We start from the raw sequence: 17872 nt of genomic DNA on the forward strand, positions 1-17872 counted from the left end.
CCCCCCAGGGGGGATGGCCATGCCGCAATCCCTTCTCCTCCATTCTCTTCTCGGGATCTTGGCATGCATGCACACGTGTCCGGCATGAGTTTAAGCCACCAGGTCCAGGATGCAAACCGCGGTCGACTACATGGGAGTCCAACAACATAGCCATTATGCTAAGTGCTGGTCCCTGTATCTGGCATTTTTTAAGAAGTATTATTTTCTTTCTTTATTATTATTATTCAGTTTGACCAGAGAGAGGAAAAGAGATTATTCAGTTTGACCAGAGAGAGAAAAGAGAGAGTGAGAAAGCAAGCCACCAGGTCCAGGCCTTGAAGTGTGGTTGGCCATGTGAAAGTCAAGCACCATGCCACCTGCCAGTCCCCTGGCATTGTTTTGTTTTGTTTTGTTTTGTTTCGGGGGGGAGGGTGGTTTTTTGTTTGTTTGTTTGTTTGTTTGTTTTGATATAGGGTGCGTGCGCTCACCAGAGAGTGAGAAATCCCCCCCAGTTGGGTGGGCACGCACACACACGCGCCCCATGTGAGTTTAAGCCACCAGGTCCGGGACTCGAACCACGGTCGACTACGTGGGAGTCCAGCTACATAGCTATTACACCAACTGCTGGTCCTCCTCTGGCATGCTTTTTAAGCCACCTGGTCCAGGACTCAAACCATGAAGTTGGCCTTGAGAGTTCCGGCTGCCTTAACTTTATGCCACCCGATGGCCCATGCATTTTCTTATTTTATCTTCATGACAGCCTATAGAGTGGTTACCATTAGCCTCGTTTTGTAGAAAAAACGATGGAGCATAGAAGGTAGCATACCTCATCCCATTCTCAAACCACTCAGTGGGCTGTGTGGGATTCAGCTGCCTTAACCATCATGTCACTGGCTGGTCCTACTTTTCATATTTCTATATATTCTACATTTTTATGCTCAAATTTATTATAGATTGTTCTACAAAGAATTTAAAGAAATGTTTAGTAATTACAAGTAATAAATGATAAGAGAAATAAGACTAGAAAATACAAATTAGGAAGTTATTATTACAGGGGGTAGCAGGTAACATTGTGATTAGGTTGCTAGACTCCTACATAGCCAACCTTGGTTTGAGTCCTGGACCTGGCAGCTTGCTTACTCACTTTCTTTCTCTCCTTCTCTTTGTCTCTGGTCAACACATATGCCCTGTAGCAAATTAAATAATAATAATAATGGTAAGTAAATGAAAAAAAGTTATTATTACATAGAGAGGGAACACACTGATCAAGATGTGGCCAACTAGGACCAACAGATGACATAATAGTTATGTCATTGGACTTCCACACAGTTGACTGCAATTCAAGGCTTAAACTCGTGCTAGGCGCGTGTGCCTGTGTGCCCAAAGTCCCAAGAGGAGGATAGAGGATAATGCAATAGCGGCATGGCCATCCCTCTTGGGGGGGGGCGATTTCTCACTGTCTGTCTGGTGAGTGCATGCACCCTATAGCAAAAATCTCTCTCTAAAAAAAGACATGTGGCCATCTAAAAGAATGGTAAATGAACTGGCCCATGGTCTATAGTTAAGGTGTCTAATTTGACATAACCAACTGCGTGGTTCAAATTTTGGCCTCTGCAGCATGGAAAAAAATGCCAGACATACATGCATGTGTGCTCCAAATCCAGGAGAATTAGAGAAGGTAATGTGATGCACTCCACTCCATTGGTGGGACGCTTTCTTCCTCCTTGTTTCTGTTTGTCTCTGTTTCTCTCTGGCCAGCACATGAGCCCTTTGACAAATTAAATAAATATTGCATGTCAGTCAGGTGCCATGGAGGTTACAATCTCACATGACCAAGTGTGCGTGCGGTTCAAGTCCTGGACCCAGTGGTTTAGAAACTATGCTGGGGGAGTGGGCCAGCAAGTGGTGTAGTGGTGATGGTGTTGCTATCCTACATAACCAATCAGGGTTTGAGTCCTGGATCCAGTGACTTGAAAATCACACTGGATACATGTGTGAGTGTGCCCAAAATCCTAAGAGGAGAGTGGAGTAGGGATTGCAGCATGGCCATCCCCCAGGGTTGATCTCTTACTTTCTCTCTCACTGTCTCTCTTTAGCACAGGAGTACACATCCTATGGCAGAAACGGGGGGCGGGGGGGGAATGGAGAAAAGAAAAATAGACTTGGCACATTTGCACATGTGCACAAAACCCAAGGAGGAGGGACCAGCAGTTAGCGTAATGGTTATGTCGCTGGACTCTCATGTAGTCGACCGCAGTTCAAGTCCCGGACCCGGTGGCTTAAACTCACGCCAGGTGCACGTGCGTGCATGCCCAAGATCCTGAGAGGAGAATGTAGGAGAAGGGATTGCGGCGTGGCCATCCCCCCTGGGGGGTGATTTCTCGCTGTCTGTCTGGCGAGCGCACATTCCCTATAGCAAAAAACCTCTCCCCCCAAAAAAGAGAAAAACCCCAAGAGGAGAATAGAGTCTTGAGAAGGGATTACAGTTTAGCCATCCCCCTGGGGAAGGGGATTTCTCTCTCTCTCTCTCTCTCTCTCTCTCTCTCTCTCTCTCTCTTTCTCTCTCTGACAAGGGTACATGCTCAAAAAAAAATTTAAAAAGGTAACTTGATACCTTACATAGGTCTCACAATGAAAAGAAAAAATCTTCATTGAAGAAAAAGCTCTTCTAAGCATTTAACTCCAAATGCAATTTCTCCCACGTATCCTTTAGTGTAAGCCAGGGGCATGATGCCAAAACAAAACTCGATGAAAGCAGTTCTGTAGGGGATAAGACCATGTGTACCGAGCACACCCAGCTTTCTGATGGTCTGACATAATTCTGGGATAAAGCCTAGAATAGAGTGCTGAATTCCACAGAGAGGTCAAGTCAGATAAGGACAGAAAAGTCTCCTTTGAATTTACCAATTAAAGGCCATTCCTAGCCTCAGAGCAGTTCAGTAGAGGATTATGAAGCAAAAACTGAAGAGTGAAGAAAAGTAAAGGGCTAGATACAGTAAGTATGAGGTTGAGCATGGAGGAAATAGAGAGATGACAGATACTGACTTTTAAAATGGGGCTGAAGGGGGTTTTAAGATGGGAACAGTGACCACCATAGAGCAGGGAGAGAAGAGGCCGAGATAAGTGAAGGGAAGGACCAATCCAGCAGGCTCCTGAAGCTGCAGACTAGACTGATGGCATAGGAATCTAGGCAGGTCTCAGAGGACTCTGTTGAAAGCAGGCCCCTGAATCCTCCCACTCATCCAGTCAGCAGGGACAGGGAAGTGTTTAGGTCCAGTTTTCCTTCTAGCTTTTCACCCCAGTTGCCTGGATTGCCCAGCTTTGGTCAGAAGGAACCTCTTCCTGCCTTATCCTCTATCCAGAAGTTGACCGAATGATTTTAAATAATAAATAAATAAATAAACACTTTTTCTTGGCCTGGCTCTGTGGTCTGTGGTTAAGGCAGCCAAATCACACATGGCTGACCTGGTCAGTTTGTTTCCTGGACCTGGAAGCTTGAAAATATGCTGGGCATATATGCATGCACGTGTGCCCCAAATCCAGTGTGGCTATTCTCCCCTGGGGGAGTGATTTCTCACTTTCCCGCTCACTGTTTCTGTCTTTCTCAGGCAAGTGCACGTACCCTGGCAAAAAAACTTTGGGGAAAAAAAGCCTAAAGAATGTGTAAAAACAAGTGTATGCATAGAGCTAAGAGGTACTGAGTATTTGAAAGCAGGAGTTTGTAGAGGAATGGAAGCGATGGATTGGAGCTGCTAGCAGGAGAGGCAGCTAGGAGTGCAGTCCTCAGGGAGTGGGGAGAGACCTAGTCTAGCCTATTATTATTAATTCAGAGGAAAGACTGCCTTGTCCTGAGGAAGAGGAAAGGGAGCCACAGCTTCAGAGGATGCACTGAGATTTCTAAGCAGTGTAAGAAGGGCTTGCTACTGTATCTAGTTTTTGTTTTGTTTTGTTTTGTTTTTTGTTTGTTTGTTTGTTTGTTTTAATGTTGACCACTGCTTTAAGACCTTAGTAGATGCTGCTGTTCATTGACCTTATGCCTTGCATTTTTTTCCACAGTGAAAGAATACTGTCAGCACAACTCCTCAGCAACACAATCATTATCAATTTGTACTCTCTTATATACCATTTCTTTTTCTACCTGGTTTATAATTCTGTGCCCTCTTTTAATTTGTACTTGGCTATTTATAAAGTTACTAACATTTTACAGCAAGGATGGATTTTTTTCTCCTCCAATTTTATCGTTGAGGGTATTTAAAAAGTTTGTAGTTATGTAGTGAGTCTTGGACAGGCCAAGATTAGCAGTTACAACGTGTGGATTTTATTTTATTTATTCATTTATTTTAATTTGACCATAGAGAGTCACAAAAAGAGAAAGCAAGCCACCAGGTCTGGATCTCAAACCGTGGTCAGCCATGAGGAAGTGTCCATCACCTTAACTACCACGCCACCTGCTGGCTCCAACATGTGGATCTTTTGTTCTTTGTTCTCTGGTATCTTTCCAGAGACTATTACTTAGGTTATTACCTGTTTTGTGTTGTTGTTGTTGTTGTTCATTTTTTGTTTTTGCACTTTTGCCATAGGGCGCATGCCCTCTCTCTGGGAAGAGAGAGGGGGAAAAATAAATCGCACACACCACAACTACCACCACCCCTACCATCCCTGCCATGGTGGGAGAAAGTTGATGGTCATGCCACACAGTCTCTTCTTCTCCAGTTTCCTCTCAGGACTTTGGGCACATGCACCTGGAGTGAGTTTCAAGCTGTGGAGTCTCAGACTCAAGCCTCAGGTGACCATGTGGGAGTCCAGCACCTCAACCACTACACCAACAACTGGCCCACAAATATATACTTTAAAAAAAAAAAGAAAAAGATTTAAAGAATTTATTTAATGAGACCAGCAGATGTCATAATAGTTATATCCCTGGACTCTCATGTGACTGACTGCAATTTAGTCCTAGACCCAGAAGCTTGAAACTCAGGCTGGGTGAATGAAGGAGAGGGGATTGCAGGGTGGCCATCTCCACTGGGGGGGGATTTCTCGCTTTCGTTTCTGTTTCTCTGTCTCTTGGGCGAGAACACACGCACTATAGGAAAAAAAGCTATTGGGGGGCCGGCAAGTGGCGTGGTGGTTAAAGGCTCTGGACTCCCACATGGCCGACCACGGTTCAAGTCTCGGAATTGGTGGATTCCTTTCACACTTACTCTCTCTCTCTACTTCCTCTCTCTCTCTCTGTGTCTCTCTGATCAAACTGGAAAATAATAATGATAATAAATACAAAATAATTCTTTAAAAAAAAAAAGCTATTGGGACCAGCAGGTGGTATAATGGTTACATCGCTGGACTCCCACTTAGTGGACCACAGTTTGAGTCCCGGACACACTGAGTGCATGTTCATGCATACCTAAGATCCCTAGAGGGGAGTCGAGAAGGGTTTGCAGCATGGCCATCCCCCTGGGGGTGATTTCTCACTTTCCATCTCTCTGTCTCTTCAGCAAGCACATGTGCCGTATAGCAAAAATCTCCTTTAAAAAAATAACAAAACCAAAACTATTTAATTTTATTTGCTGCTATTATTATTTTAATTCACCAGAGAAAGACAGAAAGAGAAGAAAAGTGAAAAAACAAGCCACCAGGTCCAAGACTGGAACTGCAGTCATTCATGTGAGAGTTTAGCGCCTTAACCACCATGCCATCTACTAGCCTTATCTTTTTTATTGTCAATTAATTTATTACATTAATGAAAGGGAGGGAGGGAGGGAGTAAGCACCTTCAACAGGGTCCTGATGCTGCAGTCCACTCCCAGCTCTCAGCTTGAATCATGGGTAAGTGTGTGCCTGGCCTACTTAGGGAAGTCTCTTGATTTGAACTGGGAATCCTTCCAACTGGGCTCACCTTGCAGAATGTCTCACTTTACTACTGAGCCACTGTCCAGTCCCTCATTTTAAGAACATTTTAAGTGTGAAATTTTGTGGTTACTTTATCAGTAGACACATTCAGAGCAAAGCAATGGTCACAAAACCTCAGGATGTTTAGTTGTGCGAAGGATGAGCTAGATCTGAGAGGGATGGATGAGAACAGGAGGAGGTGGCAGTGGGAACAACTGTGTGAAAAGACAACTTGATTAAGGAGGAAGTGTGTGCTGGAGAGCAGTAAGAAATAAATCTGAATAGGTTATCATGGGGTTGGAGAGGTCTAGAAAATCAGAAAGATGTGAATACATCTTGCATTTTTTGCAAAAGTAGAGACACTGTTCAGGAAATCAAGACTTACTCTCTGTGAAATGAGTGAATCTTAACTTTCTTGTCTGGAAAAGCATATGTGGTTTTCTCTTGCCAGCCATATATGGTCTTCATATTTTGTCATTAAAGACCATCAAATATCAAATAATGACCATAACCAACATATCTTTCACCTGTCCTTTTTTTTTTTTTTGGAGAGGTTTTTGCTATAGGGCACGTGTGTTTGCTAGAAAGACAGAGAGACAGAAAATGAGAATTCACACTCTGGGGGGATGACAATGCTGCGATCCCTTCTCTGTTCTCCTCGGAATCTTGGGCACACATGCACATGTGCCTGGTGTGAGTTTAAGCCACCAGGTCTGGGACTCGAACCATGGTTGACTATATGGGAGTCCAGTGATGTAGCCATTACGCCTACTGGTCCCTTGCCTGTCTTAATATGTACTCTTTCCTCTGTACTTTAAGCCAATTCTTATCCTTCCTCATAACTTATTTCCACATGTATGTTACTCCACCTAAGGATTCAACCCCTTCCCTTGCAAAATAGACACATACATCACCAGACTCTACTTATAATACCCTGTCCATATGCAGGGTTCCATTCAAATTCTACATTTATGAAGCATGTTCCTGTCACACCTGGTCATGCTGTCTTTCACCAAACCTACCACGCCTGGCATGATTTCCAGGCCATCGGGTCTGGTACTGTAACCATAACTGGCCATGTGGGAATCTAGCACCTTAAGTACCATACCACCTGTTGTCTCCACAAACACAATGTTAATGAGCCTGGGCAGAGAACTGGAGGAAGGTATCTCTAATAGAAGTAGCAAAAACTTTGTTTGAGACTAGGCCAAGAATACAGAACTTTACATTTTAATTTTAAAGTAACCTTTTATAGACTCATGGATTTTATTAAGTAAAATTGTTGCTTTTAATTAGATGATTGACACCATTAAATATCTTAAGTATTTGGGTACCCTAGGACTCAAGATTTAAGAGCCAAAAACTGAACTGACCATTACATTTTCTGTTTTCTATTATATATTCAATTGGTTATCATTTATTAAATACTTAACCAACCCTAGCATAGTGCTAAAGAGTAAAAATCACCTATTAGATATGGTCTTTTTCGTTAGGGAACTTGTTTCATGGCAGAGTAGGAGAGAAACAGATGTCACGTTGATGGTATGATACAGGAATCAGCGTTGTGTAGCTGCTACAGGCAAGGAGGGGCTATTGGAGTCTGGATCTAAATTCCAGTTGGCTCTTTGATGAGGGGGCCAGCCAGTGGTGTGGTGGTTAAGGCAGCTGGGTCACACATGGCCACCTGCATTGTTTATTACTGGAACTGGTAGCTTGAAGACACTCCAGGCATGAGTGTATGCATGCCCAAAATCCCTAGAGGAGAATGGAGGAGAGATTGCAGTGTGGCTATCCTCCCTGTGGTGATGTTTGAGCGCGCTCTCGTGCTCTGTCCATCTCTCTCGTGTGCGCTCTTGCTCTCTCTCACTCACATGCCCTATAGCAAATTCAAACAAACAAACAAACAAAAAACAACAAAAACAGGATAAGGACCAACTCATAGCCTGATTGGTTAAGGCAGCTGTATCCCACACAGCCAACTACACAGTTCAAGTCCTGGACCCAGCGACTTGAGAAACATACCAGGCATATATGCATATGCGCCCAAAATCCTGAAAGGAAGGAGAGATGGAGGAGAACGAATTGTGGTGGCTTGACCATGCCTCATGGTCAGTGCTCCTCTCACCACCCTGTCTCTCTGAGCTTGTGGACCCTCTAGCAAGAAGGGGGGAAAAAATACATGTTAGCAACAAGAAAAAACACAAGGTGAAAAAACTGTGACGGGAGGGAAAAATAGGAAATTGGTTGCTCAGTGGGTATAAAGTTTCAGTTATGTAAGATGATTAAGTTTTTGAAATTTGTAACAAAATAATGTCTGTAGTTAATAATATGGTATTGTACACTTTGAAACATGTTAAGAGGACAGATCTCATGGTAAGTGTTATTGCTACCACTTTCCTGGAAAAAAGCCACAAGGAAATTTTGTAGGTCATGTTTCATAACCTTGATTGTGGCAATGGTATCACAGATGTATACATGTGTCCAGACTCATCAAAATGTATACACAAGGGGGTCAGTAGGTGATGTAGTGGTTGAGGTGCTGGACTCTTACATGGCCAACCACAGTTTGAGTTCCAGACCTAGTAACTTGCTTTCTCTCTCTCTCTCTCTCTCTTTCTCTCTCTCTGGTCAAATTGAAAAAGAAGAAGAAGAAATAAAATTAAATAATTATTTTTAAAATGTATACACAAAATATATAGTTTTTGAATGTATTAATTATTCCTTAATAAAGCTTTTATTTTTTTTTAACAGAAACATGCTAGCACATGTTTTCTAAGGTAGAATTTAGTTTGAAAACAGCAAGACTTGGGCCGTGATGTTAAGGTGTTGGGTTCCACATGACTGACTATGCGATTTGAGTCCCACCCCCCCACCCCCAGCTTGAAAAATCACACTGGGCATATGTGTGTGCATGTCCAAAAATCCCAAGATGATTATGGAGAAGAGATTGTGGCATGGCCATCCTCTCTGGATTCTCACCTTCTCTCTCTTTTGTCTCTTCAGTGAGTTGAAGCACTCTATAGCAAAAACTTAAAAAAAAAACAAAAAAAAAAGACTCTGCCAATGTTTTTATAAATATGTGTAGAAAATGCATACTTCTTTTAAAAAAAATTATTCATTCAATTTTACCTATCATCATTATTATTCCATTTGACTGGGAAGGGGGTGTGTATATGAAAAGGCAAGCTGCCAGGCCTGGGACTCAAGCCATGGTCAGCCATGTGGGAGTCCATCACCTCAAACAGCATACCACATGCTGGCCCCAAAAATAAAAATCGAGTATCTTTTTAAAAATTGATTGTTGGGACCAGCAGTTAGCGTAATGGCTGTCACTGGACTCCCACATAGTCGACCGCTGTTCGTGTCCCGGACCCGGTGGCTTAAAATTCATGCTGGGCGCGTGTGCGTGCGTGCCCAAGATCCCAAGAGGAGAATGGAGGAGAAGGGATTGCAGCATGGCCATCCCCCCTGGGGGGTGATTTCTCGCTTTCTGTCTCTGTCTCTCTCTCTCTGTCTGGCGAGCACACGCGCCCTATAGCAAAAAAAAAAAAAAAAAAAAAGATTGTTTTGGGGACCAGCATGGTGGCCTAGTGGTTGAAATGCTGGGCTCACACATGACCAACTGCAGTTCGGGTCCTAGACCTGGCAGCTTGCTTTCTCATTTACCCAATCTCGCTGTCTGTCTGTCTCTGGTCAAATTTAAAAAAAAAAAAAAAGGATAAATGAAGTTAAATAAATAATTCTTTAAAAAGACTTCTAAATGACAAGTAAAACTACATATATTTAAGACATACAACATATTTTGAAATAAGTGTACATTATGGAATGGCTCTATTGAGCTAATTAACATGCATTACCTATTGCTTTTGTGTATGTGTGCGTGTGTTTGTGTGTGGTAAGAATACTTAAAATCTCGCTTAGCAATTTGCAAGTATACAATACATTATAAACTATAGTCACCATGTTGTGTAGTAGATCTCAACTTATTTCTCTTATCTGAAATTCTGCATCCTTTGATCAGATTTTGTATCTCCCAACCTACCTCCACAAAGTGTATGACAGTTAAACTAGTTTCATTAATAATTCTTCAATATTGTCAAAAACCCAAAGTTGAAATTTTTGGTTGTTTGATGTTATTATTTTAACTATTTTTTTTATTGAATTGGAATCTAGACAAGATTTATACATTGTGATTGGTTGCACGTGCATGCTCTCTCTCTCTCTCTCTCTCTCTCGCTCTCTCGCTCTCTTGCCTTTTTTTTTTTTAACTGTCTGAGCCTCTCAATACTAGCCAAAGAGAGAGAACCTCCCCACAGTGGGGCACGATCACTCCACAATTCCCTTTCTTCCATTTCTCCATCCTCTCAGGATTTGGGACATGTATATGTGCACACACATACACTTACACATACATCTACACATACACTTGGCATGTCTTTCAAGCCACCAGAGCCAGGATTTGAACTGTGGTCAGCCATGTGAGAGCTGGCTCGCAATGCATAGAGCTTAGCCACTTTGCTCTGAAGCCAGCCAAGTTGTTATTCTCTTTTGTCTGTATTGCAATTTCTCAGCCTCAGCACTCTTGACATCTTTTACCTGGTAGCTCTTTGGGGTGGAGGATGAAGTTGCACCTTGTAGAATGCTTATTGGCATCTCTGGCCTCTACCCACTGATGCCAGTAGCACATCCCACCGCAGTAGTGACTATTGAAAATGTCTCCAGACCTTGCCAGATGTCCCTAGGGTAGTCTTCTCAGGTTGAGAGCCACAGATCTCTAGATTCTCCCTCCATCCTTATTTTTCCTTCTGGTCATTTATTTGCAGAGGAAACTGTCTGGATTTTTATCCCTGTACTATAATTTAACATCTTGTGTCACCAATTTCCTCTTAATTAATAGTTGGATCTAGAGCTTGATTAGTTTCAGATTTTTTGTTTTGTTTGACAAGATTGTTTCATAGGTGGTGTTTTTTTCCCTTTCATGAGGAGGCACATAATGTTTGTGCTGATCTTAAAATAGGAATGTTGATACCTAACTTATTCACCAAGGGTCTCTTTTGTTTTAAAATGTATGTGTGTTCATCTAGAAAAGACTTTATTTTAAATAATAATCTATGTTCTCCCTTAATAAAGGAAGGGGAAATGGAAGGTGAGGCGGTTGAAGCTATTGTGGAGGAGTCCGAAACTTTCATTAAAGGAAAGGAGAGAAAGACTTACCAGAGACGCCGGGAAGGGGGCCAGGAAGAAGATGCTTGCCACCTACCCCAGAACCAGACGGATGGGGGTGAGGTGGTCCAGGATGTCAACAGCAGTGTGCAGATGGTAATGATGGAACAGCTGGATCCTACCCTTCTTCAAATGAAGACTGAAGTAATGGAGGGTACAGTGGCTCCAGAAGCAGAGGCTGCTGTGGATGACACCCAGATCATCACCTTGCAGGTTGTAAATATGGAAGAACAGCCCATAAACATAGGAGAGCTTCAGCTTGTTCAAGTACCTGTTCCTGTGACTGTACCTGTTGCTACTACTTCAGTAGAAGAACTTCAGGGGGCTTATGAGAATGAAGTGTCCAAAGAGGGCCTTGCAGAGAGTGAACCCATGATATGTCACACCTTACCTTTGCCTGAAGGGTTTCAAGTAGTGAAAGTGGGGGCCAATGGAGAAGTGGAGACACTAGAGCAAGGGGAACTTCCTCCTCAGGAAGATCCTACTTGGCAAAAAGACCCAGACTATCAGCCACCAGCCAAAAAAACAAAGAAAACCAAAAAGAGCAAACTGCGTTACACAGAGGAGGGCAAAGATGTGGATGTGTCTGTCTATGATTTTGAGGAAGAGCAGCAGGAGGGTCTGCTCTCAGATGTTAATGCAGAGAAAGTGGTTGGTAATATGAAGCCTCCAAAGCCAACAAAAATTAAAAAGAAAGGTAAAATGAGTTTATCCATAGTAGTCTCATAAAATCATTCTGGGATAAAGCACACAACACAGTGCATATGCAAGTTGTTTTAATTTTTTTTTTTAAGGTTATTATGTGGGTATCAGTTTAACTAGTCTAAAAGCTTTTTCCAGATTGAGTACCTTCTTTTTATATATATAGTCCTGAAGATAAAGAAATAAATCTGTTAATTACATGAGATACAAAAATATGACTTAACATGATTTAGACTGGGTTTAGTTATAAAAGGGTAAATTATATTTGTGGAAATTTAAGATTAGAATTAATCTTAACACTTTGAAACCCTGCAAAAAGTGTTTTATTTTGCATATAGGTGTAAAGAAGACATTCCAGTGTGAGCTTTGCAGTTACACGTGTCCACGGCGTTCAAATTTGGATCGTCACATGAAAAGTCACACTGATGAGAGACCACACAAGTGCCATCTCTGTGGCAGGGCATTCAGAACAGTCACCCTCCTGAGGAATCACCTTAACACACACACAGGTGCTGGATAAGAATGTTGGGGTCTATGGCTTAGCAAAAGTTAAAACTTGTATTTAAGCATCATTCAGATCAGTTCTACCAGGAAAAGAAGGAAGGTTTTCTTCTTCCTTATCATGTTCGTTTTGTAATCTTGGTTTTCATGTAAGCAGATAGGCTTAGTTATAAGCAAATATAAAGAATATTTAGTGGGAAATCCAAATTACATAAGGATAATGATCCAGAAAAAGGCCATTTATAGTAGTTAACCTGGAGTGTTTCCTGAAGAGTTTTACTATTGTGTTGTTAAGAGTTTAACAATGACAAAAAATGACCAGGCACTATGAGGAAGAACATTAGAAATAGAATATAGTCCTACCTTTGTAAAAACTGGCGTTTCGTGTTTCCATTCATTTCATCTCAAGAAAGATAACGTAATTTATAACCTTAGAATGAAACATTTTTAAGTCATCATTCTGTCACTTGAGTACCAGGCATACTCTAATAGGGTGTTCAGATAATCTAAAAATTAGCTTCATGTTGGCTGGGGTCAAGTTCCAGAAGGTCACCAAAATGAGGAGACTCTGTACATTGGACCTCTCTTTATATTCCCTTCTGGACTCTGTATTTTTAGAGTACTTACTTAGCTACAACTCCACTTGCATAGTTTTTCACACAGAATAGCTTGCTTCTATTCTTATTCTCCACCTCAGGCAGAATAGCTTTTTCCTCTATCCATATTTTCTACCTCTTTTTGTATGGTAACTCTCGTTTTTGATTTGATGTGCTGATTATCAAATGATCATGGTCAAGTGGGTGTTGACCTGTAAGCAGTATGCTGCGCATTAGTGTATTCTTTGCTTATGTGACTCACTTTTTAGTGTCTCCCTAGTTTCTACTCAGAAGGCACTATGGCATTTTGGTATTTTGAAGACACTATGTCAAGGACAAAGAAAAGGTAGCTGACCCGCATAAAAGATGGGTCCTGCCTGCTGTGGGCACTCTGTACCATAGTCTAGACCTCAGCTTTGCAAACAAGAAGTTCAGTCTGTCTGGTTACCCAGAACTTACTTGAAAGGACTAATTCATACTAGCAACACCCATGAGAATCACATGTGTACATGATAGTTTCAGTTTATAGTGAGGTGTATAGCTTTTCCTCTCTAAATGCAGTTATAGTACATTCTAGGAGATACCCTTGTCTGTGTACAGATGTAACAATTGAAAGGAGATTTGGTGAGCATGGACCTTGAGCAGAGGGGCGTAGGTGGTCAGGTGGTACAGCCTGATAGAAACCCCGAGACTCTGGCCCTTTCTCCTCTGTAGTAGTTGGTAAATACTGGGAATTATCTTTCAGCTTACCTTGTCATATCAGGAATGGATGCTGCTTTCCTTTTCTTGTTGATTGTCGTTTCACTTATCTGTACCACCGGACTATATACTTTCCACAGAAAGAACTCTTTCTCTTGTACATCTTCAGTAGTACTGAAGAAGCAAATTAAATAAACAAATAAGCATGCCTTGGAATTTCATGGTTACTGTTATATTCCAGTCATACTTCTCTCATCAGGAGGGACTGATTCTCTAGAATTATTTCTGCAGATGACTGGTCCCATTCATTATGTTGTTACTCTACAATTTCATTTTCAAAGGCACCCTTCCTTTGGTTTTGGTGTTTGGGATTACCTTCCTGTTACTGGTGCCCACAATTACAGATAGTCACTAGTTTCTGTCTGAATTACAGTCTATGAAAATAGCACTGTATTGTGCTGTCACTTTTATCTCCCTAATATTCTCATTATTACCTAAGCATGTTATTTCTAAAGCAGTATTCAGAATATAAAGTGATTAAAGAAAATCCATTTTTTATGGAGTTATGTTAAACTCCACAATGAGAATATATTAAAAATACTAAGTTTCTTTCAATAACAGGCAAAACAAATGTAGAGGGTATATTATGAGTTCGTAGACATATTTAAATATTGGATTAGTTGACTTCTAGCTCACAGAATATTGGACATGGATATTTGAAAGTCATCTGTTTAAATCACATAAAAGTAAAATCTACTTTGTAAAGCTTTCAGTAAGCCTCTGGAATTCCTTATCAAAACAGTTTAATAGGGACCAGCAGTTAGCGTAATGACTATCTCGCTGGACACCCATGTAGTCAACCGCAGTTTGAGTCCCGGACCCGGTGGCTTAAAACTCATGCCGGGCGCGTGTGCGTGCATGCCCAAGATCCCAAGGGGAGAATGGAGGAGAAGGGATTGAGGCGTGGCCATCCCCCCTGGGGGGGTGATTTCTCGCTTTCTGTTTCTCTGTCTCTCTGTCTGGCGAGCTCACGCACCTTATAACAAAAACAGTTTAATATAGAAAATAACTTAGTATATTTGTGTTTTCTAAAGTTTCAGAATACAGACAGATCAAAGGGCTTGTATAATTTGAATATAGTAAGATTTGATGTGCAAAAGGATCTCAGTATTTAATATTAAATGCTATTAATTAATAGTATTTATTAATTTTGTGTCCTGTCCTTGATAAAACATCAGTGTTTAAAAAACACTGTATATTTTAGCAAGGGTTGGAACAAAGTGGTGGTTAAGACAGCTAGATCTCACATGGCCAACCACACGGTTAGAGTCCTGAACGCAGGGGCTTGAAAAAAACACTGGGAATGTGTGCATGCATGCCCAAAATCCCAAGAATGGAGGGGAAGGGATTGCAGTGTGGTCATCCCCTCCAGGCTAGTAGTGTAGAGCTGATGGGATGACTAATGTGTTCCCGTTAGTCTCATTGTGTGCTGCAGTCTCATGCAGCAGTTGTGTCACACATTGAGCTCTCATTAACTGTGCCCTTGATCTTGCTCTTCCTATTATACCCTCCTTTCTCTAGGTACTCGTCCTCACAAGTGCCCAGACTGCGACATGGCCTTTGTGACCAGTGGAGAATTAGTGCGGCATCGTCGTTACAAACACACCCATGAGAAGCCATTTAAGTGTTCCATGTGTGATTACGCCAGTGTAGAAGTGAGTGTTGAGCACCTTGTTAGTACCTATCTTAGGTAGACTGTGATTTTCAGTATGAGGCAATAACTACCCAAACTGACTTAAGATGAGGTAGAGAATCTTACTAACTTGTTAGCACACCACATACACATACACCCTCCCCTGCAAAACCAGTAATGAGTGAGAGAGATTTACCTGTTAAAGAAAAGAAAGCCAGACCACCTCATAGCCTAGTGGTTAAGGGAACTGGATCCCACATGGCCAATCATGCAGTTTGAGTCCCAGACCCAGCTGCTTAAAACTACAGTGGGCGTATGTGCATGAGTGCCCCAAATCCCAACAGAATGAAGAGAAGGAGTTGTGGCATGACCCCACCCCTCTGTGGGAGTACTCTCCTATGTCTCTCCCTCTTTCCCAGTCTCCCTCTGCAAGTGCACATATTCCCTGAAACTAAAAAACTTAAAAAAAGAAAAGAATGTTGGGACCAGCAGTTAGCGTAATGGCTATGTCGCTGGACTCCCATGTAGTTAACCGCGGTTCAGGTCCCAAACCCGACAGCTTGAACCCACGCCAGGCGCGCGGGCATGTGTGCCCAAGATCCTGGGAGGAGAATGGAGGAGAAGGAATTGCGGCGTGGCCATCCCCCCGGGGGGTGATTTCTTTCTGTCTCTCTGTCTCTTTCTGTCTTTCTGGCGAGCGCACGCACCCTATAATGAAAACCTCTCCAAAAAAGAAAAAGAAAAGATTGCAAGTTTTGAAAGTTATTTCAGGGAAGTTTTACCAAACTTCAAAGAAATAACTACCCAGAGCATTTAAAAATGGAAGGTTTGGGGGGCCAGTAGGTAATGTGGTGGTGAAGGTTCTGGACTACCACAGTTCAAGTCCCAGACCTAGCAATCTTGGTTTCTTACTTTCTCGTCTCTTGTCTGTCTCTCTGGTGAGCATGCATACCCTGTAGCAAATTTTAAAACAATGAGCTAGGTGGCATAGTGACTGGATCCCACATGGCTTACTATGCAGTTCAAGTCCTGGATCTGGTGGCTTGAGACACACTGGGCATATATATGTGTATGCCCAAGGTCCTGAGGAGAGGCGATTGTGGACTGGTAGTCCCCCCCGCCCAGGGGATATTCTCTCTCTGTCTCCAGTGAGCACACATGCCGGAGAAGGGAGGAGAGGCGATTGTGGCCTGGTAGTCCCCCCCGCCCAGGGGATATTCTATCTCTGTCTCCAGTGAGCACACATGCCCTTTAATAGCAAAGAAGAAAAAAGGGAAGTTTATTGAGGCTACCCTGTTACCAAAATTGGATAAGGATACTACTAAAAAGAAAACTCAGAGTCAATAGGTGGTATAGTAATTAAGGTGTCGGACTCCCACATGGCTACCCACAGTTTGACTCCCTGACCTTGGTGGCTTAAAAATCATCCCAGGTGTGTGGGTGTGAGTGCCCAAAATCCCAGGAGGAGAAGGGATTGTGGCATGACCATCCCTCCTGTGGGCTGATTTCTCATTTTACCTGTCATTGTCTCTCTCCAGTGAGCACATACACTCTGTGGCAAAAATCTTAATAGAAAAAGAAAACTGTATTTTTCTCACAGAGACAAAAATATTGATAATATAATAAAATTATGAAGCAACCATGTTTAGTATTATAATCAAAACTAAGTGATTACTGTATGTATATAAATTTTAAGAACAGGAGCCAACAGGTGGTGATCAGAAGTTAAAGTACTGGATCCCACATGACCAACTGTGCAGTTCAAGTCCCACCAGCTTGAGAAACATGCTGGACACATATGCATGCATGTCCCAAATCCCAAGAGTACAATAAAGAAGGAATTACAGCGTGACCATCCTCCTTGTGGGGCAATTTCTCACTTTCCCTCTGTCTTGCTGTCTCTTCAAGACTAGCACATGTACTCTATAATCAAAAACCTTTATTTATTTATTCATTCATTAATTTGTTTATTTATGATAGTTCATCAGTGGGGGCCATCAGGTGGCGTGGAGGTTAAGGCAGCTGGATCCTGTGGTCAACTGCACTATTAGAGTTCCAGACTCAGCAGCTCAAAAATCATGTCGGGTGCCTGTGTGTGCATGTCCGAAATCCCAAGATGAGAATGGAAGAGAAAGGAAGTTTAACATTTAAGAATTATGAATTTTGGGACCAGCAGGTGTGGTGGTTAAGGTGCTGGACACTCCCACATGGCTGACCACGGTTTGAGTCTCGGACCTGGCAGCTTGCTTTCTCAATCTTTCTCTCTCTCTGTGTCTCTGGTCAAAGTAAAATAATAAATGAGTGAATAAATAAAATAAATAATTATTTCAAAAAAATTATGAATTTTATATCAAGGGATTAAAGAAAAACTCTTTAGATAATTTCTATAACAAGGAGGAAACTAAAATTCAGTACTTACTACTGTTTTAAGTTCTAGCAAGTTAAGAGTAGTATAAAATTCCTTTTTAGGGACCAGCGGTTAGCATAATGGCTGTGTTGCTGGACTCCATTGTAGTCCACCGTGATTCATGTCCTGGACCTGGTAGCTTAAAACTCACGCCGGGTGCATGTGTGTGCGTGCCCAAGATCCCGAG

At 42.1% G+C, this 17872-nt stretch overlaps 1 protein-coding gene across 1 annotated transcript in view; it reads left to right on the plus strand.

Moving 5' to 3' along the window:
• CTCF (CCCTC-binding factor) overlaps positions 1–17872 on the plus strand; it is a 68560-nt gene that overhangs the window by 26319 nt on the left and 24369 nt on the right. Inside the window, exons 2-4 of the mRNA XM_006165225.3 lie at positions 10995–11784; positions 12128–12298; positions 15167–15300. Coding sequence (XP_006165287.1) covers positions 11004–11784; positions 12128–12298; positions 15167–15300 — 1086 coding nt within the window. The 5' untranslated portion in view covers positions 10995–11003. The remainder of the gene's footprint in view (positions 1–10994; positions 11785–12127; positions 12299–15166; positions 15301–17872) is intronic.

This window comes from Tupaia chinensis, unplaced genomic scaffold (assembly GCF_000334495.1).
Source record: "Tupaia chinensis unplaced genomic scaffold, TupChi_1.0 Scaffold143830_1, whole genome shotgun sequence".
NCBI classification, from domain to species: domain Eukaryota; kingdom Metazoa; phylum Chordata; class Mammalia; order Scandentia; family Tupaiidae; genus Tupaia; species Tupaia belangeri.